We start from the raw sequence: 26,413 nt of genomic DNA, 5'->3' as shown, positions 1-26,413 counted from the left end.
TTTTTGCCCTCCTAACTCCCCTTTTGAGATCCCTCCTACTCTCTCTGTACTCCTCCACCGCTCTCTCTGTTCCCAGTTGCTTAGACCTAACATACGCCCCTCGTTTCTTCCTGACCAAGTCCTCAATATCTCTAGTAATCCACGGCTCTCTAATACTACCTTTCCCATTCTTCCTCTTAACCGGCACATGTCTTTCCTGCAACCATTTCAGTTTTCCCTTGAAAGACTCCCACATGCCTAATGTGGACTTGCCATCCAACAGCCTCTCCCAGTCTGTATCCCTAAGCTCCTGCCTAATCCGGCTGTATCTAGCCTTCTCCCAATTTAGCACCCTCCCCTTAGGACAGCACTCATCTTTTTCCATTTGTATCCTAAAGTAGACAGAGTTCTGGTCACTATTAGCCACAAGTTCACCTACTGCAACCTCGACCACCTGACCCGGCTCATTGCCCAGAATTAAATCCAGTATAGCCCCCTCTCTAGTCGGGTTATCTACATACTGCTCCAAGGACCCTTCCAATACACATCTTACGAATTCCTCCCTGTCCGAACCCCCAGCTCTAGGCACCTTCCAGTCCACCCCAGGGAGATTAAAATCTCCCACTATGACAACCCTGTTCTTCCTACACTTATCCAAAATGTCTCTACATATACCCTCTTCCACTGCCTGCGGGTTGTTGGGTGGTCTGTAGTACACCTCTAGCATAGTATTGGCCCCCTTCCTATTCCTCAACTCCACCCACAGAGGCTCAATTCCTAACCCCTCTATATTATCCTCCCTCTGCACCGTTCTGATGTGCTCCCTAACTAACAGCACCACTCCCCCTCCTCTTTTCGACCCTCCCCTGTCATGCCTAAAACACTTATACCCAGGAATATTTAGCTGCCAGTCCTGCCCTTCCTTTAACCATGTCTCCGTCACTGCCACCACATCTAAATTCCTCACAAACATTAAGGCCCTAAGTTCATCTGCTTTACCCGCCACACTCCTCGCATTAAAACAGATGCACTGAAGACCTACAGGCCCACTCGGATCCTCCTTCTCGTGGGAGATTTTCCTCTCATCTAGACTTACCCTGTCACCCAACTCACTCCCAATCTCAGTGCCTATTGAGCTATCTGTCTCCTTCCCACCCCCCCCTCCATATTAGTTTAAACCCTGCCGAAACACTCCAGCTAACCTCCCAGCTAAAATATTTGTGCCCTTCCCATTTAAATGTTCCCCATCCCACTTGTACAGGTGCCCTTCCCTCACAAAGACTTCCCAATGGTCTACAAAAGTAAAACCCTCTGTCCTGCACCAATCCTTCAGCCATGCGTTCAGCTGTAGGATCTTGTTATTCTTGGCCCCACTATTACTGGGCACTGGCAGGCAGCCCAGAGAATGCCACCCTGGAGGCCCTGCACTTCAGCCTGGCCCCCAACTCCCTGAACTGCCTACGTATATCCCCCCTGCTCTTCCTTCCCACGTCCTTCTCTCCTATGTGTATAATTACATCAGCCTGGGTCCCTTGGCCCTTCAAAATTCCCTCTACCCTCTCTGACACATCCTGTACCCCTGCTCCAGGGAGGCAGACTACCATCCTGGAGTCCCGCTTTTGCTCACAGAACCGCCTATCAATCCCTTTAACCCTCCCATCCCCCACCACTATCTCACATCCAGCCCCCTCCCTTCCCTCTGAGGCATTCTGGTCTTCCTCTCTTGCCCTTTCTACTCCAGTTGTCGCCTTACCCCTGATATTTTGGGAGACTACCTCTGGGGCAGTCTTTGGACCATGACTCCTCTTCTTTTTCCCCTTCCTAACAGTAACCCACCCATTTTTCCCCCCACCTAGGCTCTGGGATCTCCACGTGACCGTGGTTCCTATCCATTATTGCCTCGTTCCCCCCGACTAAAAATAAATCTTCCAGACGCAGCTCTAATTGCCTAACCCGGGCCCTCAACCACTGCAACTCCAGACATTTGGTACATATGCGAACTTTCGGGAGACGCGTTGTCTCCAGGAACTCCCACATATTGCACCTAACGCAGCTGACGCGTCTCCCCAAGGACCCTGCCATTTATTTGACCACCCTTCGGTTGCTAATCACAGGATAGCCTTATTTACTCCAGCACAGTGTTTCCGGGAGGGTGGGCGACAGCGAACATAAGAACGTAAGAAATAGGAGCAGGAGTACGCCGTCTAGCCCTTCGAGCCTGCCCCACCATTCAATAAGATCATGGCTGATCTGAAGTGGATCAGTTCCACTTTCCCGCTTCCTCCCCATAACCCTTAATTCCCCTGTCTATCAGAAACCTATCTACCCGTGACTTAAATATATTCAGCGAGGTAGCCTCCACCACTTCAACGGGCAGAGAATTCCAGAGATTCACCACCCTTTGAGTGAAGAAGTTCCTCCTCAACTTCGATCTAAACTGCACCCCCCCCTCCTTATTTTGAGGCTGTGCCCTCTAGTCCTGCTATCCTTTCTAAGCAGGAAGAATCTCTCTACCTCTACCCTATCTATCCACTTCATTATCTTGTATGTCTCTATAAGATCCCCCCTCAGCCTTCTAAACTCCAACGAGTACAGACCTAGTCTATTCAGTCTCTCTTCATCGGCTAACCCCTTCATCTCTGGTATCAGCCTAGTGAACCTTCTTTGCACTCCCTCCAAGGCCAATATATCCTTCCGCAAGTGCGGCGACCAAAACTGCACACAGTACTCCAGCTGCGGCCAAGTACCCTGTACAGTTGCAGCAAGACCTCCCTGCTTTTATATTCTATCCCCCTCGCTATAAAGGCCAACATTCCATTTGCCTTCTTGATCACCTTCAGACTGGGTTTTTGCGATTCGTACACAAGGACCCCCAGGTCCCTCTGCACCGTAGCATGCTGCAGCTTTTCGCCTTTTAAATAATAATCCCTCCTACTATTATTTCTACCAAAGTGGATAACCTCACATTTGCTAACATTATACTCCATCTGCCAGGTCCTCGCCCACTCACTCAGCCTATCCAGATCTCTCTGCAGACTTTCCACACCCTCCACGCAATTTGCTTTTCCACTCATCTTCGTGTCATCAGCAAATTTCGTTGCCCGACACTCAGCCCCCTCCTCCAGATCGTCTATGTAAATGGTAAACAGTTGAGGCCCCAGCACCGATCCCTGCGGCACTCCACTGGTCACCAACCGCCAACCAGAATAGCACCCATTGATCCCAATTCTCTGCTTCCTATTAGACAACCAATCCTCTATCCACGCTAACACCTTACCCCCAACTCCATGCATCCTAACCTTTTGCAGCAACCTTTTGTGAGGCACCTTATCAAACGCCTTTTGGAAATCTGAAAACACCACATCCACCGGTTCCCCTCTGTCTACCGCACTAGTCACATCCTGATAGAAATCCAATAAATTCATTAAACACGACTTCCCCTGAACAAATCCATGCTGCGTCTGCTGGATCAAACCATTCTTTTCTAGGTGCCTCGCTATTTCTTCTTTGATGACGGATTCTAGCATTTTTCCAACTACAGACGTTAAACTAACCGGCCTATAATTCCCTGCCTTTTGTCTGCTACCTTTTTTAAACAGCGGCGTAACATTAGCCGTTTTCCAATCTTCCGGCACTTCCCCAGAGTCCAGCGAATTTTGATAAATAATTGCTAAGGCATTCACTATCACCTCTGCCATTTCTTTCAGAACCCTGGGATGCATTCCATCTGGTCCCGGGGAATTGTCTACCATCAGTCCCGTTAGTCTATCAAGCACTACCTCTCTAGTGACAGTAATCGCATTAAGGACCTCATCTCCTACCATCCTTCTATCTTTAATATCCGGCAAACTATTTGTTTGTGTCCTCCTCCATGAAGACCGACACAAAAAACTTATTTAAAGCCTCAGCCATTTCCTCATCGCCCACCACTAAATCCCCCCTCATCCTCAAGATTCAGCATTCACTCTAGCCAGTCTCCTCCTCTTTATATATTTGTAAAAACTTCTACTGTCGTTTTTTATATTTAAAGCTAGTTTAGCTTCATACTCTATCTTTCCTTTCTTTATCACCTTGTTAGTCATTCTTTGTTGTTTTTTAAATCTTTCCCAATCTTCTAATCGCCCACTATTTTTAGCCGCACTGAACGCATCAGCTTTTAATTTAATACTCTCCTTTATTTCCTTCGATAACTACGGCTGGTTATCACTACTCCTACAGTCCTTCTTTACCATTGGAATATATTTCTGCTGACTACCGAAAAAGATCTCCTTAAAAATCCTCCACTGTTCCTCAGCCGTCCTACCAACCAATCTGCGCCCCCAATCTACATTCACCAATTCCGTCCTCATCCTATCGTACTCCCCTCTGTTCAAACAGAAGACACAGGTTCGGGACCCTACCTTCTCATCCTCCATCTGCATCAGAACTTCAACCATACTATGATCACTCGTCCCAAGAGGATCCCTCACAAGAACATCCCTAATTCTACCTGCCTCGTTACACAGTACCAGATCTAAGATAGCTCGCTCCCTCGTAGGTTCCGTTGCATACTGTTCAAGGAAACTATCCGGACAGCATTCCAAGAACTCTTCCTCAAGCCCACCGTGTCTGACTTGGGTCAACCAATCAATATGCAGATTAAAATCCCCCATAATTATCACCGTTCAATTTCTGAACGCATCAATTATTTGCTTGTTTATAGCCCGCCCCACCTCAAAGTTATCATTTGGGGGCCTGTAGACCACACTCACCAGTGTCTTCCTCCCCTTACTATTCTTTATCTCCACCCACAACGATTCCACGTTTTGCTCTTTGGAGCCTATATCTTCTCTTACTACTGCCCTGATATTATCCTTAATTAACAGAGCTACCCCACCCCCTTTTTCCTCCCGTCTATCCTTCCTAAACACCTGATATCCCTGGACATTCAGTTCCCAGTCCCTGTCACCCTGCAACCACGTTTCCGTAATGGCCACTAGATCATATCCATTTGTGCTGATTTGCACCATCAGCTCATTCACTTTGTTCCGAATGCTTTGTGCATTCAGGTAAAGTGTCTTTATACCAGCCTTAATCTGGACCCTATTTGTAGAAACACTACTAACCTCTCTCGCGCCCCCCTACTCCTTTAATTAGTGGAATATCCTCAACATTTACCTGCACACATACTCTCTCCTTTACTTTAGATATTGTAATTTCCCCCACCCCTGCACCCTCCTCCCTCTAATTAGTTTAAAGCCCTATCTACAGTCCTATTTATACAATTCGCCAGGACTCTGGTCCCGGCATGATTCAGACGAAGACCATCCCATCTGAACAGGTCCCATCTGCCCCAATACTGGTGCCAATGCCCTATAAATTCAAACCCATTCCTCCCACACCAATCCTTGAGTCACACATTCAAGCCATGGTGGCACAAATGTGGAATGTGGGGCATGAGGAAGGGTGAGAGCTAGAGGGCCTTACTGTTTTCATTTTAAATGGATGAATGGGATGGGATCTGCGTGGGTTTCCTCTGGGTGCTCTGGTTTCCTCCCACACTCCAAAGATGTATGGGTTAGGTTGATTGGCCATACCAAATTGACCCTAGTGTCAGGGGGATTAGCGGTGTAGGGTTACAGGAATAGGGCCCGGGTGGGATTGTGACCAATGCAGACTTGATGGGTTGAAAGGCCTACTTCTGCACTGTAGAGATTCTACGGTTCTATGAAGTCCCACAGCAACGAGCTGGGCCTTTCAAACAGCTCACCTCGGCACCGGTAAACTTTTTCCTGGGTTGGCTGGCTCAACTACAGTGCACAACTTTGCCCCCCACCGCGCAAATGAATGAATTTCCTTGGCACTTAATCCTGAGGTGGACAGAGATGGGAAATTTCTCGACTCCCAGTACTCACCTCAAAGATGAAACTCTAGCCCATTGTCCCTTGCAGTTCTCTCCACAGCTTGCATGGAAAGCCCCAGCCTGTAATTTCTGGAAGATGCCTTATTTTTCTATATGATCAAATTCAATACACTGCTATTTGGTAACCAAAAGAATTGATTTTTCGAGTAATGGTAGATGTTTGTCAAGAGTTTCTGCTGATGCACAGATATAGCAGATATTTCTTCGCTATAGTTTTCATAGAATCAAAGAATCTCCACAGTGCAGAAAGAGGCCGTAATAACTCTATGGAGGCAAAGTCCCGTCACCGAGTTACTTTATTTACACCATACATCTTTACACAGCCAGTTCTCCAGTTGCTGTCCATTGAATGCAGGCTGGGAGTCTGACACACCTGCTTTAAATAGGGAGACTCAGGCCCTACCCCCATATCCCTACATATTATACCCACTTATCCCTCTAACGTCCGCTACCCTGGACACTAAGGGGCAATTTCTTAGCGTGGCCTATCAACCTAACCTGCATATCTTTGGACTGTGGGAGGAAACCGGAGTACCCGGAGGACACCCATGCAGACACGAGGAGAATGTGCAAACTCCACACAGACAGTGGCCCGAGCTGAGAATTGAACCCAGGACCCTGGAGCAGTGTTACCGTGCCGCCCCTTAGCAGGTATCTCTTTTCATATCAACCAAATAAACAAACTCAAATTAACTTAGGGAAGACTCATCAGGTATTCCTTTTCATAAGGGCAGACTCATCAGGTAGTTCATACTGTAGCATGCCAACCTCATTAGCCTGGCTGAAGTCATCACAGAGGCCATTTGGCCCATCGTGCCTGCATTAACAGCAATCCCACCCAGCTCCTTTGCCTGTAATCCCACATGTTTACTCTATTAATCCCCCTGACACTAGGGGGCAATTTATCTATAGCTAATCAACCTAATCCGCACATCGTTGGAGTATGGGAGAAAACCAGAGTACGCAGAGGAAACCCATGCAGACATGGGGTGAACCTGCAAACTCCACACAGTCACCTGAGGCTGGAATTGAACCCAGGCCCCTGGCGCTGTGAAGCAGCACTGCTAACTACTGTGCCACCGTGTCGCCCTTCATTAAAGGTTTTAATTGAAAGAAATTTCTAGTGTCAGGAAATGGTCGTTGTTGAAATGGGAACTAGTAACTTGCAAGTTCACTGGGCATATGCAGTTTGGTCAGCAGAAGCTGCATCAGCTGCTGCTGAACTCATGAATGGAATTGAAAGAGTAATTGTGTATATTACAATCATAATCACTGCAGGAGCTAATACAGGTAGTTCAAAATGGGCTCTGCCAAGCTATTTATAGGCTGATAACTTTAACTTGGCCAAATCTGTGTAAGTACATCCTTGAGCAAGATAGTGATGTTAATCTTCAAACAACTGAATATCATTCATATGACTAATCACAGTCTAAAAGCTTTATTTTGGTATAATTTTATAGGAGTGATGATATTAACAATTTCTTTTGCACAGGTACTGATTAATGAGGCCAAAACATGTCTGCAGTTTGTGATGAGATTTATCATAGTTAAGAACATAAGGAATAGGAGCAGGAGTAGGCCATCTAGCCCTTCGAGCCTGCCCCGCCATTCAATAAGATCATGGCTGATCTGTCGTGGCTCAGTTCCACATTCCCGCCCTCTCCCCATAACCCTTAATCCCCTCACTTATCAAAAACCCATCAACCCGCTTCTTAAAAATATTTAGCGAGGCAGCCTCCACCACTTCAACGGGCAGAGAATTCCAGAGATTCACCACCCTTTGAGTGAAGAAGTTCCTCCTCAACTCCGTTCTAAACCACCCCCCCTTTATCTTGAGGCTGTGCCCCCTAGTCCTACTGTCCTTTCTGAGCGGGAAGAGTCTCTCCACCTCTATCCTATCCATCCCATTCATCATCTTATATGTCTCAATGAGATCTCCCCTCATTCTTCTAAACTCTAACGAGTACAAGCCTAGTTTATTCAGCCTCTCCTCATAGCTCAACCCCCTCAACTCCGGCATCAGCCTAGTAAACCTCCTCTGCACTCCCTCCAAGGCCAAAATATCCTTGCGTAAGTGCGGCGACCAAAACTGCGCACAGTACTCCAGCTGCGGCCTCACCAATGCCCTATACAGCTGCAGCAAGACCTCCCTACTTTTATATTCAATCCCCCTCGCTATGAAGGCCAGCATCCCATTAGCCTTCCTGACCACCTGCTGCACCTGCAGGCTGGGTTTTTGCGACTCGTGCACAAGGACCCCGAGGCCCCTCTGCACCGTCGCCTGCTGCAGTTTTTCACCACATAAGTAATAGTCCTTCCTACCATTATTCCTACCAAAGTGGACCGCCTCGCACATGCCAACATTAAATTCCATTTGCCAGTTCCTGGCCCATTCGCCCAGCCTATCTAGATCCTATCTAGTTCCTGCACATTCAAATAATAGTTCAAATGACTTTTATTGAAATGCCTGTGAAAGCTTTGAATTGCAAGAGTTTTTTTTTCTGCTAATAAATGCTCATAAAACATTCTGCAAATATATCTCTTTTGAAAACGTTGCCCACTGCACATTCCACTTGTTTATCCGTGTTTGAAAAGTTGTTTGTAAGATTGTGGAGAAGGAGTGGGGGTGTTTGAAAAGTTGTTTGTAAGATTGTGGAGAAGGAGTGGGGGTGTAGATTTGATTTGATTTATTATTGTCACATGTATTGAGATACAGTGAAAAGTATTGTTTCTTGCACGCTATACAAAACATACCATTCATAGGGTACGTAGGCGAGAAGGAAAGGAGAGAATCTAGATTATGATGTTACAGTCATAGCTAGGGTGTAGAGAAAGATCAATTTAATATATGGTAGGTTCATTCAAAAGACTGATGGCAGCAGAGAAGCTGTTCTTGAGTGAGTTGGCACATGTTTTCAAACTTTAGTATCTTTCTCCCGATGAAAGAATGTGGAAGGGAACATGTCCAGAGCGCATTTCTTTCAGAGAGTTATTGGCATGATGGGCCGAATGGTTCCCTCTGTGCTGTAAGAGTTTGCAATTCTCTATGGTATTTTACAATAGAGTGTGCAGCCAGCTGCAAGTATAGGCTTCTCCTAAATATAACCTTATCTTTCATGGAAATGACAATCAAAATTTAGGTTGACAAATCTGCTCTGAATGAGGCCTTTTTGTTTGTACAATTGTACCGCAGTCTCTGTATTGCACAGTGCAACCCAGCTCTGCCATTGAATACAAATATGAACTACATCTATCATGCCAACAACAAAAAATATTTAAAGTAAAAGCACCTGTGGATGGAAAAACATGGTGTGGTCTAAATCTAATCTAAATAAATTTGTGTTGAAGTCTTCAGAGAGCTTCAGGACACTAATCCAAATATTTTTCTGTCTCTGTTTTTGCCACAATGTGCAGCATCTGAACGACTGGAACTCCCAGAATCCAGACTGTCTTCTGCTTGTAATTAAAGAACTGGTGCAGCAGTACCACAAATACCAATGTGATAGACTCCATGAAAGCTCGCGACTTATGTTTGAGTACACAGCACTACAGGAGGGGCCTGAATTTGGAGACAACATGGAAATCTATGCAGGAAGAAAGAATAACTGGGTAAATCTGTTGTTCAATGGGTACTAAAAGAGTGATTAATTCAAGTACATTTTGATTTTAATTTCAGGTGTGAAGAATATCTTTGCTCCAGAGCTCTTTATGTCTTTGTCTTCTCCATGTCAAGAGTCCTGATTCTTTTTGACTATTTTAATGTGAAACCTGTACTCCTCATGGTGAACGATCCATGACTGGATGCTGAAACAGGGCCATGTCATGCTGTGGCCCATTCATTCAATTTTTTCCTGAATCTTTCAGCGCATCATAACTTGCTGGAAATGCAGGCTAATTGCAGTGTTATAAGGAAAACGGACATCTGAGATCTTCGTAAACCATGGAACCAACGATGTATATCCTTTATCAGTGAGAGTATAAGGAACAGGAGCAGGAGAAGGCCCTTTGAATCTGCTCTGCCATTCAGTACGATCATGGCTAATCTTGGGCTTCAACTCCACTTCCAACTCTCCATATCCTTGGATTCCCTGAGAGACCAAGTAACTGGCTATTCCAGCTAGACCTATATTCAATGCTGCTGCATCCATAACCCACTGGTGTAGAGAATTCCAGAGATCCACAACGCTTTGAGTGAAGAAATATTTCCTCATCCTTAATGATCAGTCCCTTATCCTGAAACTGTGCTCCCTTGTTTAAGGATAGAGAAAGAAATAGGCATTTGAGAAGGACTGGGTAAAGAAAGAAATGAAGAGCTGGAATGAAATTGACTTAAGAGTGAAAAGTCAGGAAGGGAAAATTTGATATTTTTAAAATCTCTAGCAATACTTTATTACTTGCAACTTAAGTTGAGCAACTTAAATTATTCTCATTCTGATTTGCGTTCTATTAACTATTATCATAGGGTACTTAAAGTTAAGTTAAAGTTTATTTATTAATCGCAAGTAAAGCTTACATTAACAGTGCAATGAAGTTACTGTGAAATTCCCTGAATCGCTACAGTCTGGCACCTCTTTGGGTCAGTGCACCTAACCAGCTCATCTTTCAGAATGTGGGAGGAAACCGGAGCACCCGGAGGAAACCCACACAGACGTGGAGAGAATATGTAAACTCCACACAGATAGTGACCCAATTGAACCTCGGACCCTGGTACTGTGAAGCAGCAGTACTAACCACTGTGCTACTTGCTCTCTTAATTACAAGATCTAACTTTCTGCAAAGAGCTTAATGAGCAAATAACGTGTGAACCTAGCGAGTTCTTAATAACGGAGAGGCTAAGAACAATCTGCTTTTGCTCAAAGCAAACAACAGCATAAATGGGACAATGTGTTCATGAGATTCACAACTTGTGTTCTATGTCTTAATCCCTTAAATTTGCTAGCTGATTTGCCTTCTTTATCGCCTGCTGCGCCAGCGTGCTTGCTTTCAGCGACTGGTGTACAAGAACACCTAGGTCTCATTGCACATTCCCCTCTCTCAGTCTATAACCATTCATCTGCTTTCCTGTTTTTGCTTTCAGAGTGGATAACCTTACATTTATCCGCATTATACTGCATTTGACATGCATTTCCCACTCACTCAACTTGTCTAAATCATACTGAAGGATCTCTGCATCCTCCTCACAGCTCACCCTTGCACCCAGGTTTGTGTCATCTGTAAATTGGAGGTATTACATTTAGTTCTCTCATTTAAATCACTAATATATATTGTGAAGAGCTTGGGTCATAGCACTAATCCCTGGCATGCCGCTCGTCACTGACTACCATTTGGAAAAAGATACGTTTATTCCTATTCTTTGGAAGCGATTCTCCCCAAAACTTTTTAAGTGTCGAATTCATGTGAAAACTGGAGTAAATCAGGTTTGTTTTTTCAGTGGGAATCAAAATGAATTTCCCACATTGTGTGAAATGGAGAGTGCGCTAGCGTAAATTAGTCCAAAAACCTAGGGGGTAGGGCCTGTTCTTGCTGGAGAGACTGAACCCAGCTGAGCGGGCCACTGCGCATGCACCGATCTGTCAGTGCCGAGATCGGCACATGTGCAGTGGTCCTGCCGGCCTCCCAACAGCTGGCCAGCCCCAATCGCTGGCCAACTCCAATCACTGGTCTCCCTCCCTCTGTCACTCAGCCCAAATGCAGAGTGGCAGCGGAAACCCCCATCCCCTACCAATCACATCCCAGCAGCCCTACTCTCCAGCAGGCTTTGGCACCCCCCCCCCCCAACTTGGGCCCCAACCCCTTGGCACTGCCTGATGCCTGGTGAGCAGTGCCAACGTGTCCCTGGGCATTGGTACTTTGCCTCTTGGGTAGTGCCAAGAGGCTCCCTCGGCAGCCAACCCTTTCATTCCAGTGGGATCCGGCCGCCAGCTGTCCACAAGTGGGAAGCGATACTAAACCCTGCTGGAGTAAACCACTTGTGGCGGGGGTAGTGGGGAGGTACTAGCGTGCCTGGAGATTTCAGATCCAGGCCCGCTAATAAGATTTAAAAGAAATGGAGATACGCATCTACATAATTTTTGCAGTTATGAGCTGCGGAGCTGATGGCGTCAGAAATCTGGTTGCCAGAGACGCACGGAGGCTCTGGCGTCCAACAGGGAGCTCGCAAAATGGCTACAGCTTGAGTCTCCCACCTCACCGCACTACACAAATCCTTTTCTTGTCTGCCAACCAGTTTTCTATCCATAAGACATAGGAGCAGAATTAGGCCACTTGGCCCATTGGCCCTGTCCTCCTGATTGGTCTCAGTCTTGCTCTTTCTCGTGCACTTTTTCCCTTCCGGTTCTGTTCTGAGACTCGCTCTTTCTTGCACTCTTTTTTCCTCCCGGCTGCACTCTAACTTTATCTTGCTTTGTTTATTTTATCACTTTATTTCACTTTGACCTGATTTAATTTTACCTCCCTATTATTAGTGTTCCTTACTGAAATGCAAGGAGCTATTTTTGTGTAAATTCTTTATAAATGACATATTTTTCTACCTTAAGCTATTTAAACACAATCCTTATCTGCAGCTTCTCACCAAACAATTAATTTACCATTTTCCTGTGACATCACTCTTGGATTTCTTTTTCATACTCAGCCTGTTTCCCCAGTATAAGCGTCTCTCGCAGGTCTGGCTATCTCCTCTCTCGAAAGGTAACTGAATGTTGAAACAAAATAAGTTAGAATTCCTGTACATTTCATTTGTATTTGATCTTGAAGGGTGTTTTGTTTCTGATATAGGAAAATGCTATTACACAGAACATAGAACATTACAGCGCAGAACAGGCCCTTCGGCCCACGATGTTGCGCTGACCAATTAAAAAGCCAATGACCCTCTAACCTAAACCAATCCCTTTCCATCCATAAACCTATCCACGGATCTCTTAAACGCCCCCAAACTAGGCACATTTACAACTGCAGCAGGCAGGGCATTCCAATCCCTCACCACCCTCTTGGTAAAGAACCTACCTCTGACATCCGTCCTATAACTACCACCCCTTAATTTAAAGCTATGCCCCCTCGTGCTAGCTTTCTCCATCGGAGGAAAAAGGCTATCACTGTCCACCTTATCTAAACCTCTAATCATCTTATATGTTTCAATAAGGTCCCCACTTAGCCGCCTTCTTTCTAACAAGAACAACCTCAAATCCCTCAGTCTCTCCTCATTGAACCTCCCCTCCATACCAGGCAACATCCTGGTAAACCTCCTCTGCACCCTCTCCAATGCCTCCACATCCTTCCTATAATGTGGGGACCAGAACTGCACACAATACTCCAAATGCGGCTGCACCACACTTTTGTACAGTTGCAACATGACGCTGCGGCTCCTAAATTCAATCCCCCTACCAATAAACGCTAAGACACCGTATGCCTTCCTAACAACCTTATCTACTTGATTCCCAACTTTCAGGGATCTATGTACACATACACCTAGATCCCTCTGTTCATCAACACTATTCAGAGTCCTACCGTTAGCCCTATACTCTACACATCTGTTATTCCTGCCAAAGTGAATTACCTCACACTTTTCTGCGTTAAACTCCATCCGCTTGCCACCTCTCAGCCCAGCTCTGCAACTTGTCCAAGTCTCTCTGTAAACTATGACACCCCTCCTCACCATCTACCACACCTCCGACTTTGGTGTCATCAGCAAATTTACTAATCCACCCAACTATACCCTCATCCAGATCATTTATAAAAATTACAAACAGCAGTGGCCCCAAAACAGATCCCTGAGGCACACTACTTGTAACTGAACTCCATGACGAATACTTATCATCAACCACCACCCTCTGTCTCCTATCTGCTAGCCAATTCCTGATCCAATTAACTAAATCACCCTCAATCCCATACATCTGCATTTTCTGCAGAAGCCTTCCATGGTGAACCTTATCAAACACCTTACTAAAGTCCATATATACCACGTCAACTGCCTTACCCCCATCCACCTCTTTGGTCACTTTCTCAAAAAACTCAATAAGGTTAGTAAGGCACGACCTACCCTCCACAAAACCATGCTGACTATCTCCAATCAATTCATTACTCTCTAAATAACTATAAATCCTATCCCTAATCCTATCCCTCTTCCCGCTCAAAAAAGACAATAGGACTAGGGGGCACAGCCTCAAGATAAAAGGGGGGCGGTTTAGAACGGAGTTGAGGAGGAACTTCTTCACTCAAAGGGTGGTGAATCTCTGGAATTCTCTGCCCGTTGAAGTGGTGGAGGCTGCCTCGCTAAATATTTTTAAGACGCGGGTTGATGGGTTTTTGATAGGAGAGGGGATTAAGGGTTATGGGGAGAGGGCGGGAAAGTGGAACTGAGCAGCGACAGATCAGCCATGATCTTATTGAATGGCGGGGCAGGCTCGAAGGGCTGGATGGCCTACTCCTGCTCCTATTTCTTATGTTCTTATGTTCTAATAATTTTTTCTAAAACCTTGCCCACAACAGAAATAAGACTCACCGGTCTATAATTCCCGGGGACATCTCTGTTCCCCTTCTTAAACAATGAGACAACATTCGCTATCCTCCAATCTTCTGGCTCTATACCTGTGACCAACGACGACCTGAAGATCAGAGCCAGAGGCTCTGCAATCACCTCTCTTGCCTCCCAGAGAATCCTAGGGTAAACCCGTCCGGCCCAGGGGACTTATCTATTTTCAAACCCTCAAGAATATAATATATTACATGGGCATACCTAATAATAACACAAACACCAAGACCTTATCACTTACGACATGGGTTACAGCTGGAACTTTACGAACAATTGTATTAAAACAGAGTTTGGCAATCAAAAGTATTTTTTGTAAGGTGCATCAGATATAGTCAAGGGTACAATAATTTTGCCAGGCTTTCTGTGGTACTTCAATACCAAATCCATTATCAGTGTCCAGATGCAAGGAATTTTAGCATGTGTCACACTTCTGAAGTATGGGCAGGGCTGCAGAGAAGATGTTGTTAATTTTGGTTTGAAAAGGCTTTTCACCTTTAGTATCTGAAAAGAAACAGAAAGTGTGTTGATCAAAGGAGGGTTGTTTCTTTCCAGCATTTCTTGATCAGATTGGAAGGATGAAAATTTCAAATACATGATATTAGAACATAGAACACTACAGCACAGTACAGACCCTTCGGCCCTTGATGTTGTGCCGAGCTATGTCTGAACCCAAGATCAAGTTATCCCACTCCCTAACATTCTAGTGTGTTCCATATGACTATCTAATAACTGCTTGAAGGTTCGTAAAGTACCCGACTCCACTATCACAGCAGGCAGAGCATTCCACACCCCAACCAGTCTCTGAGTAAAGAATCTACCTCGGACATTCCGCCTAAATCTCCCACCATGAACCTTATAGTTATGCCCCTAGTAACAGCTACGTCCACCCGAGGAAATAGTCTCTGAACGTCCATCTGTCTATCCCCCTCATCATCTTATAAACTTCTATTAAGTCATCTCTCATCCTCTTCTGCTCTAAAGAGATAAGCCCCAACTCCCTCAATCTTTCCTCATAAGATCTATCCTCCAATCCAGGCAGCGTCCTGGTAAATCTCCTCTGCACTCTCATTCCACATTCCTTCTTATAGTGAGGTGACCAGAACTGCACACAATATTCCAAATGTGGTCTCACCAAGGTCCTGTATAGTTGCAGTATAACTCCACGACTTTTAAACTCAAACCCCCTGTTAATAAACGCTAATACAGTATAAGCCTTCTTCACAGCTGTATCCACTTGAATCGCAACCTTCAGAGATCTGTGGATATGAACCCCAAGATCTCTCTGTTCCTCCACATTCCTCAGAACCCTGCCGTTGACCCTGTAATCCGCATTCAAGTTTGTCCTACCAAAATGAATGACCTCGCACTTATCAGGGTTAAACTCCATCTGCCACTTTTCGGCCCAGCTCTGCATCCTATCACTGTCTCTTTGCAGCCTACAAGAACCCTCCGCCTCATCCACTATTCCACCAATCTTGGTGTCATCAGCAAATTTACTGACTCACCCTTCAGCCCCCTCTTCCAAGTCATTGATAAAAATCACAACTAGCAGAGGACCCAGCATTGATCCCTGTGGTACACCGCTGGTAACTGGCCTCCATATATGTGTGTATAGTATATATATTTTATATTTATATATGCATTTTTTACAAAAATATATATATACTTGCTCTCTGTTTAATGCATCTATACTTTTCACTTCACCCTATTACTTTCCACTTTCTTTGGGTGAAGAATTTTCTGCTGAATTCTCCATTAGATTTCTTAGTGACCTCTTAACTAGATGGTCTTTAGTTATGTACTTCCTCATGAGACAGCATTCTCTCTGTATTCACTCCATGAAATTAATTTATAATTTAAAAAACTACTTGGTCTCCATTCTGCTTTTTTTAAGAGAAAAAGAGGCCCACCCCATAATTCCTTGTGCAGACCTGTGCATTTCTGATATCATCCTTGTAAATGTCCTCTGTACCCTCTCCAGTTCCTTTATGTTCAATTTAAGATATGATGACCAGAACTGCACAGAATACTCTACATATGGTCGAACTAAGGTTTGATTTAGCGTAACCTCCCTACATTTCAGTTCTACATTACTGGTTTTCAGGAGAGGCTGTATCCTTCATGTTACACCTATGCTATTTGTGACAAATAGGGTGTTACACTTCTAACATTAAAAATCTTATCACAATGCTATTGGGATATCCTAAAAATAGAAGTTATCATTGGTTTGCCATATGTGCAGAATTGATGCATTATTGATATTTTAGCTGTTTAGTTATTTATGTCACGGTTTTAGACAGGTGGTTTGTATAGATTGTCTTGTACTTGTTACTGGTGAAAGTCATTAACAATTTGGTAATTTTTCTGCATAGCAGGGAAAATATGAAACTTTTCTTGTCATGTTTTTAGTACAATACATGTGAGGAAAAAATTCCTTTGCTCTTTGTTATTCTATTCTTTATCATGTTATCTAAGTTGACAGTCTATTGCAGCTGAGGGAATACTGCATTGTCCATAAAAGTCACTGTATTTACAATTAATTTTAAGTTAAGTATTTTGAGACATTTCTGAGGCACTTTAGAGGCAATGTATAAATTTTACATGCCGTGTTGCAGAAGTTTTGTTGTAGCCCGTTTAGATTTGTAATCTTGGAGAAGTAAAACAAAATCCAGAAAAAAAACATGCTACTTCCTTCTGTTCAGACTCTTGCCGAATGCCAGATTACTTCCTTTGTTGAGTTGCCAGCAACATAATGTTCTTTGAAAATTATAAAATATGTTTCTGGTTGTAAATGTTTCAAATTCCCTGCAAGTCTTCTGAAACAGGCATGTACTTTTTCACATCCCGTTGTGTTTCCTTTCAGCTACATGTTTCCTTCAATCCCTAATAGAAAAAGGAAACTGATAAATTCAGAAGCAGTTCAGAGCAATAAGCAACAGGATTATACTACAACGTTACTAGTAGCCACACAGCTCAATTCTGAATAGAAACTTTAGTGATAGTTTATTAACAAACTGCCCCTTTATGATATAACCGAGGAAAACGGGGTCAGTTTCCCCATGTACACCTCTAATACTTAGTTCTACTTCTCTATCATCTTGCTGTGTTGTTCCAATATGTCTATACTGTTGTACTGCTTATAGGAACTTAGGAATTAGGAGCAGAAGTAGGCAAATTCAGTCCTTCAAGCCTGCTCCACCATTCAGTCAGCTCGACAGACTGGAGGGGCTGATTGTGGACAAGTCCCCAGGACCGGATGGAATGCATCCAAGGGTTCTGAAAGAAATGGCGGAGGTGATAGTGGATGCCTTGGTGGTTATTTTCCAGACGTCGCTGGATTCCGAGGAAGTGCCGGATGATTGGAAAACGGCTAATGTTACGCCGTTGTTTAAGAAGGGTGCCAGGCAAAAGGCGGGGAATTATAGGCCTGTTAGTTTAACGTCTGTGGTGGGTAAAATGTTAGAATCTGTCATTAAGGAGGAAATTGCGAGGCATCTTGAAGGGAATTGCTTGATAGAGCAGACGCAGCACGGTTTCATTAAAGGGAAGTCGTGTCTGACAAATTTACTGGAATTCTATGAGGATGTGTCTAGGGCAGTGGATAGAGGAGAGCCGGTGGATGTGGTCTTTCTAGATTTTCAGAAAGCGTTTGACAAAGTACCCCACAAGAGGTTATTGCAGAAGGTCGAGGGACATGGAGTTGGGGGTAGGGTGTTAGCATGAATAGAGGATTGGTTGTCAAATAGGAGGCAGAGTGTGGGGGTCAATGGGTGCTATTCGGATTGGCGGATGGTGACTAATGGATTGCCCCAGGGGTCGGTGCTGGGGCCTCAGCTTTTTACCATTTATATAGATGATCTGGAGGAGGGAACCGAGTGTAGGGTGTCGAAATTTGCTGATGACACCAAGATTGGTGGAACGGCAAATTGTGCGGAGGGTGTGGAGAGTCTGCAGAAGGATCTAGATAGGCTGGGCGAATGGGCCAGGAAATGGCAAATGGAATTTAATGTTGGCAAGTGTGAGGTGGTCCACTTTGGTAGGAAGAATGGTAGGAAGGACTATTACTTACGGGGCGAAAAACTGCAGCAGGCGACGGTGCAGAGGGACCTCGGGGTCCTTGTGCATGAGTCGCAAAAACCCAGCTTGCAGGTGCAGCAGGTGGTCAGGAAGGCGAATGGGATGCTGGCCTTCATAGCGAGGGGGATTGAATATAAAAGTAGGGAGGTCTTGCTGCAGCTGTATAGGGCATTGGTGAGGCCGCAGCTGGAGTACTGTGTGCAGTTTTGGGCGCCGCACCTGCGCAAAGATATTTTGGCCTTGGAGGGAGTGCAGAGGAGGTTTACTAGGCTGATACCGGAGTTCAGGGGGTTGAGCTATGAGGAGAGGCTGAATAAACTGGGCTTGTACTCGTTAGAGTTTAGAAGAATGAGGGGAGATCTCATTGAGACGTATAAGATGATGAATGGGATGGATAGGATAGAGGTGGAGAGACTCTTCCCGCTCAAAAAAGACAGTAGGACTAGGGGGCACAGCCTCAAGATAAAAGGGGGGCGGTTTAGAACGGAGTTGAGGAGGAACTTCTTCACTCAAAGGGTGGTGAATCTCTGGAATTCTCTGCCCGTTGAAGTGGTGGAGGCTGCCTCGCTAAATATTTTTAAGACGCGGGTTGATGGGTTTTTGATAAGAGAGGGGATTAAGGGTTATGGGGAGAGGGCGGGAAAGTGGAACTGAGCAGCGACAGATCAGCCATGATCTTATTGAATGGCGGGGCAGGCTCGAAGGGCTAGATGGCCTACTCCTGCTCCTATTTCTTATGTTCTTATGTTTATCATGGTTGATCTCTCCCTGGTCTCAAATCCACCTCCCTACCTGTTTCTCATATTCCTTTAAACCATGTTTCAGTATCTGGATTTCAGTCTTGATTTCCCATCGGTAAGTATCGATAAGACCAAAACTATTATGTTCTTCTACCTTGACCACAAAACTTCCTCCCAAGCACTTCTGCTTCTCAATCTCCCTGTTGATATCTACCTCTTTAACCAAAGTTTTTGCATGTTTCCTGATATCTTTCTTAGCTGCACATAATATCTGAGCTGCACATCCTTTTTTCTCGTGACACACATTCACGAAGTGCTATCAGATGTGTTCTTACATTAACGGTGCTTCCTTATAAACATAACTTCAAAAGCGTTTACCTTACTCGGAATTTTTAAGCAACGTTGATAACGTACAGAATGCCTTCTCCCATCCCCTGTTAAAATCTCTTGGGATGAAAAGATACCTAAAGAGTGACCTGCTTCCAACCTTTCCCTCAATTGGGTTAAAGGGAGGTGTGAATAGTAGGGGTCAGATAGAACAGCATCGCTACCGTTCAGCACTTTGCCAAAGTCTCAGCTTACATTAGTTGATAGCATTCTTCCCTCTGAGAGAAGGCTGTGGATTCAAGGTCCTTTCTCAGACTTGAAAATATAATGTAAGTTAACAATGAATGCAGTGCAATACTAAAAAACTGCTTCAAATTTCCAGAGAGCTCTTTAAAGAAAATCAGGGAGATTTCCTGTACCTTGATAACATTCCTGTCAGCTAAGACCAGCTTAATAGATTATTTAAAATCTGTTATTAAGCAGCCTTATTTGGTGTTTAGAAAAGCAATGATAGGAAAAGTCCATGAAGCCAATGCAGTTTCATCTACACACAGCATCATCCCTATCTCCATTCCAGCCCCCACCCCCCACAACAATCTTTCAGTATTTACCTTAATTGACCAATAAAATTCCACTCTGAACCGCAAAACCAATCGGGCATACCACAGGAGATCACATGACTGGTTTTGTTAAGCCTTTTTAACCATTTATGTGTTATAACGCAACATTATTTCCATCCAAAAGAGCCCTCCAACTCTCTTTTGAATTGTTTCAGTAAATCGTGGCATGTTGTTGTTTCTCTTCCCACACCTGGTGGTATACAAGGCATGCTTCAATCTGTTTCCACAGCTCCTTTTTCCTGAAACATGTGGTTAGCCTATTGCCAGAGGCTTAATGTTTGAAGGTGCCATTCTGATCAAGCATGGCTGACCAGGAGCCTCTCCATTCTTACTGCCTACTATTGGCATGTGTTGGAAGGATTTTCCAGTTTGATACTCATTGGCTGTGTTATGGACATACCTTCCTTGGCCATCAAGTCCTGGGTTGGGTCTTAACTCATGGCATGTGCTCTCGACCTATTCTTGGAGTTAGTAACTCTGCAGAAAGTACTTCCTCAAACCTTACCTTGACTTTTGTAACTTATGCTTTGCTTGCTCAACTGACCTATTCAATTTGGATGGCATCTTCTCATTTCATTATTTTAAATATTTCAAACATATCCTTTTGAAATCTACCCTTTTATATAGTAAAAATACCTAAGGTTAAACATCTAACTTTGTCCTGACAACCAAAGCTTCTTTAAGCTATGTAGTTAATCAAGAAGCCCTCCTCTGAACCTTTTCCGGGATCTTTATATCCTCAATTAACCTGAGCCATAAATGAAGAGAAGGATGCATTTTTCAATAGTAAGTATTTCTAGGCTTTGCATAAATCACGTATTTGCATCTGAAGAAGAGTGCACACCTGAGACAGCAGAACCTGTCTTTTTATCTTTACAAATACAGATTGATCTGCTGTAGATATATTATTCTAGCTGCACCTAGAAGGGTTGCATTTCTAGTTTTATATTTAATTGTGGGATTTCTTGCAGATGTTTTCTGCTCTATTTCATTAATGAGAGCAACTGCCCTTTAAAAGTAAATAACTAGGCAGCCAAATGGCCGCCTGTGCTATAAATGATTCTATGACTCTGTGGTTAGGCAACAATTTAGTTATCCTAAAGATGAAGTAAGGTGCCATGTTCTGCTATGTGGGTGGCATGGCGGCACAGTGGTTGGTACTGCTGCCTCATAGCACCAGGGAGCTGGGTTCGATTACTGTCTTGAGTCATTGCCTGTGCACGTTCTCCCCGTATCTGCATCGGTTTCCTCTGGGTGCTGCGGTTTCCTCCCAAGGTCCGAAAGGTGGGCTAGGTAGGTGCATTGGCCATGCTAAATTCTTCCTCGGTGTACCCAAACCAGTGCCGGAGTGTGGCGACTAGAGAATTTTCACAGTAACTTGATTGCAATATTAATGTAAGCCTACTTGTGACACTAATAAATAAGCTTTAAATTCAAGACCTAATTTCTGCAGGGTTTATCCATCTGCGCTAGTGACGGTGTTTATTCTGGCTTTTGGTTGAAGATATAGCAGACAGCCCACGAAAACCCACTTCATTTGTATTTCTTTTTTGTGTCTATCTTACAGCTGACCCTCCTCATTCCAAGTTTTCTGAAGTAAAAATAAGATCAATATTGTTTTAAGAAAACATATGTATGTAAATGTATTTGGTCCCTTACATCTCATTGGTGCCTTTGATAGTGTTTTTCATGAAATGGTGACTGCCAGTCTGTGCATGTGGGAATGAGAGATAAAATAGTTTTCCACCATGGAAATATGACCAGCTACAGTTTTCTTTTTCTCATAACAATCTGTTATTTTAAGTGAAAGAAGCTTGGAGAGTTTCATGTGGAAGCAAGTTCAAGGAACAAAATGGCTTTCAAATTCATCACCAGTTGGCATTGATTTACTGATTTTTCTTTGTCCTTAAGAACATAAGTTGGAGTAGGCCATTTGGTTATTCAACCCCGCTACGCCATTCAACAAATGATTTTCCACCTGAACGCTACCATATCTCCATATTCTTTAACTCCCTTAATACCCAATGCTGGAATGCACTGCTTGGGAGTGTAGTAGAGGCAGGTTCAATCAAGGCATTCAAAGGGCATTAGATAATTGTATGAATAGAAACAATTTGCAAGGATCCAAGAAAATGGCAGGAGAATGGCACTATGTCATAAAATTATTTTGGAAAGCTGATGCAGAATGGCCAAATAGCCCCATCCTGCACCATTACTATTTTGAGATTGTGGGATTGAGTGAGACTCCCATTGGCACCAATCCAGTAATAATTGAGATTCTTTTAATGATTTCCTTTGCAAGGATGTTTCTACAGTGATGGATGTAATTTACTCCTATAATTTGAACATTTTGTTAGATTCTGCTATACTTTGTGATCTGAAAACACTGTTAAATTTATTCCTATGAAAATTGTCAAAGCGTAGTAAGAGATTAACTAATATTGCCAAAGCCATTTCAAATTGCTACAAATTGTAGTTATGCTTCATTGCAATAAATAGAGAAATTACTATCTGATGATTGGAGTAACTGAACAATAACTTATATTCGTATAGCATCATTAAAGTAGTAATTGCCCTGATAAGATATGCGATTAAAGCTCAAAAGATCTACAGAGATTGTCCTCTGTGGTTCGTGGAGGTGATCAGCCAAGGAATGGAATCCAGGGTTTAGAGGTACAGTTTTTGGTAATTGCAAATGAAGCTGGCTATGGTGGTATAGGTTGAGGCAGGAATATTGGCCAGAACACCAGGATTTGATTATGAAATTACTTATTCATCTCTGGGATATGGATTTGAATCCAGCTAACTAAAGAGAACTTTTGTTTTAGAAAGGTATGTGTGCTTGTAAGAGGCAGTAACGGGCTCAACTTGGTTACGTTCAGCATTATCAGTGGACATCCCAAGTATTGGATTCCAGCTTCTGAAACCAACCGTCCATTTAGATGTTGAATGTTGCTTAAGTTTGCATAAAAATTATCTGTAGATTGTCTTTGTTTTGTATTTTCATAATAAAACATTTCCTTACAATGTGTTGATGAAATGAGTAAAATTGTACGTTATTTATGCTTTATCTGTTCAATTTGTTTGGAGTGTTTTCCATATATTTGGAATGAAAGTTGTGCTCTCACAGCAGCATGTATCAGGTGGCTATACATTCATTGCATATAATAACTTATTATATGTAATGAATGCATAGTCACTTGATGCATGCTACTGTATTTCACAGCCTTTCTTTGACTGGTAATGGACACATAAAGTTACAATTAAAGGTGACATGATATCTTTTTCCTGTCAATTCCAGACTGGTGAATTTTCCGCACGTTTCCTTTTGAAGCTCCCGGTGGATTTCAGCAATATCCCAACGTACCTTCTCAAGGTAAAATCCTCTACATATTCAGGATAAAATCAAATGATGTACAAAACTGGCACTCTCTTTGGATAAATCCTTCATATGCCATAAGCTTCAGCTTTACCCTTGATCAACCCAAGCATCATTACGTAGTTAAGTTTTGTTTTGCAAGAAAACACATTTTGGATGGACTCTTGTTATGGTGTCTGGCACCAATTTGTACCTTAGGTGAGATGTACTGCGGGGAGATAGAAAAAAAGAGGAAACCGAAAGGAAAAGTTTTTTTAAAAAAAAAGATAAGGAAGGCAACAAAAAGAAAATGAAAGTTGTAAAGAGCAGCCTATGGAAAAAAACAAATGAGCCACTAAGTTAAGATCACCATTATGTGGTATGTGGATGAATACCTGACCAAAATGTTTCAAAACAAATGGCAATGTTAAAAATGATCATAACTATGGTTTGTTACAGTAAATATAATGGAAACAGCTTATTTTGACCAGGACTGAGAATTTCATATTTCCAATTATAACATTTTCATGAGAAAAGGGAAGAATTCAGCAGTGTGCTGGTATCAAAAAATATTCTATCATGGCGATAAAATAATGTCTAGAGTGTTGGTAATGCATATCCATATGGCTACAGTTAAGGAATACAAAGGGAAAAGGTACAATTGTGAGTAGATATGGAGGTAAAATAGGGAAAATTTGTTTCCAGTTCAAAACGTTTTGAAAAAAAGTATTGTAAAATAGATTGTGATAAAGGCATGTGATCAAAGCTGTCTGCAGGTTTTTCTTTAAAATCCACCCAAGTCTGCTTGTCAAGAAGGAAAAGAGCATTGCTGGCTTCTGGTTCCTGTGTGCAAGATGTGACAAATAGCAGAACAGAAAGTAAACAATTGGAAAATAACAACCACATCTTGGTTGATTTACAAGTCCATAGCTTTGTTGAGTTTATAGTCAAAATTGGAAGATAATGAAAAGGCAAAGGTAGAGGCGCTCCTCTGGAAAAGTGTAGTGTTCAAATAGCTAAGAAGAGTTGTGTAAAATAACTGAGGTGACAAGGGAGGTGGAAGTTGGCACAAATGAATTAAGTAGGGAATCTTCAACATTAGATGGAGAATACCAAATTGATATATCCCTAGCTGAAAATGAACATTTCAAACAATGAACTTCTGTGGATAAATAAAAAAAAAACAAAACTGAAAATTAGAGGTCTGATAAAATTATACAAAAGAAAATTGTGAGTATTATAATGTAATAAGGGAGATTCGAAAGAACAATGAAAAAGGCCAGCACAACAAAGGAAGTTGTAAGGGCTTTTATGCGCATAATAGAGCCATAGAATAGGATTTATAATCATCTAGAAAGGAATAATTTGATTAGGGATAGTCAGCACGGTTTTGTGAAGGGTAGGTCATGCCTCACAAACCTTATTGAGTTCTTTGAGAAGGTGGCCAAAGAGGTGGATGAGGATAAAGCAGTTGATGTGGTGTATGTGAATTTCAGTAAAGCGTTTGATAAGGTTCCCCACGGTAAGCTATTGCAGAAGTTACGGAGGCATGGGATTGAGGGTGATTTAGCTGTTTGGATCAGAAATTGGCTAGCTGCAAGAATGATGTGGGTATGCCGGCGTTGGACTGGCGTAAACACAGTAAAAAGTCTGACAACACCAGGTTTTAGTCCCACCAATTTATTTGATAATAGACTCACAAGCTTTCCCAAAAGCTTGTGAGTCTATTATCAAATAAATCGGTTGGACTAAAACCTGGTGTTGTCAGACTTTTTAGCTGCAAGAAGACAGAGGGTGGTGGTTGTGGGAAATGTTCATCTTAGAGTTCAGTTACTAGTGGTATACTCAAGGATCTGTTTTGAGAGCACTGCTGTTTGTCATTTTTATAAATGACCTGGATGAGGGCGTAAAAGGATGGGTTAGTAAATTTGCAGATGACGCTAAAGTCGGTGGAATTATGGACAATGCAGAAAGATGTTGCAGGTTACAGAGGGATATAGATAAGCTGCAGAGTTGGACTGAGTGGTGGCAAATGGAGATTAATGCGGAAAAGCATTACGGGTGACATTACGGGGTCTAAAGTAAAGGAGAGGGTGCAGGTAAGGGGGGAGGCCAACGATGTCCCAATAATAAAAGGAGTAGGGGGCGTGAGTATGGTTGGTGGCGTTCTGGCAAATAGGTACAAGTGAAGGCTGGGGTGAAGGCACTTTATCTGAAGGCACGAAGCATTCGGAATAAAGTGGATGAGCTGGTGGCGCAGATCAGCACAAATGGATTTGATCTGTTGGCCATTACAGAGACGTGGCTGCAAGGTGACAGGGACTGGGAGCTGAATGTCCAGGGGTATCAAGTGTTTAGGAAGGATAGGAAGGAGGAAAAAGGGGGGGGCGTAGCTCTGCTGATTAAGGATAGCATCAGGGTGGTAGTAAGGGATGATATAGGAACCAATGAGCAGAACGTGGAATCGTTGTGGGTGGAGATTAGGAACAGCAAAGGGAGGAAGACGCTGGTGGGTGTCGTTTATAGGCCCCCGAATAATGATCTGGAGGTGGGGCGGATTGTTTACGCTCAAATAAATGCGGCGTGCAGGAATGGAACGGTGGTAATTATGGGGGATTTCAATTTACATATTGATTGGTCGACCCATGTTGGACGCGGTGGGCTTGAGGAGGAGTTCTTGGAATGCTGCCGGGATAGTTTCCTCGAACAGTGTGTGTTGGAGCCGACAAGGGAGCGAGCTATCTTGGATCTGGTGTTATGTATTGAGGCCGGTAGAATTAGGGACCTGTGGTGAAGGATCCTCTTGGGAAGAGTGATCATTGTATGGTGGAGTTTCTGATGCAGATGGAGGAGGAGAAAGTGGGTTCCCGGACATGTGTCCTT

General features: G+C 43.4%; 1 protein-coding gene and 1 long non-coding RNA gene across 5 annotated transcripts in view; both read left to right on the top strand.

The window, feature by feature from the left end:
- The window catches only part of LOC145345225 (uncharacterized), a 790,615-nt gene that overhangs the window by 583,988 nt on the left and 180,214 nt on the right, over window positions 1–26,413 (top strand). The window lies entirely within an intron of this gene.
- babam2 (BRISC and BRCA1 A complex member 2) overlaps window positions 1–26,413 on the top strand; it is a 177,122-nt gene that overhangs the window by 64,010 nt on the left and 86,699 nt on the right. For 3 of the 4 annotated variants that reach the window (XM_080192973.1, XM_080192972.1, XM_080192974.1), the window contains exons 5-6: window positions 9,296–9,490; window positions 23,474–23,548. In XM_080192973.1, the coding sequence (XP_080049099.1) occupies window positions 9,296–9,490; window positions 23,474–23,548 (270 nt within the window). The remainder of the gene's footprint in view (window positions 1–9,295; window positions 9,491–23,473; window positions 23,549–26,413) is intronic. The other variant, XM_080192975.1, reaches the window with a different exon arrangement.

The sequence above is a fragment of the Carcharhinus amblyrhynchos genome, chromosome 7, assembly GCF_965287045.1.
Source record: "Carcharhinus amblyrhynchos chromosome 7, sCarAmb.v2.hapA, whole genome shotgun sequence".
Taxonomy (NCBI): Eukaryota; Metazoa; Chordata; class Chondrichthyes; order Carcharhiniformes; family Carcharhinidae; genus Carcharhinus; species Carcharhinus amblyrhynchos.
Note: the sequence above shows the minus strand (reverse complement) of the source record. Positions and strands in the feature narration are given on the sequence as shown.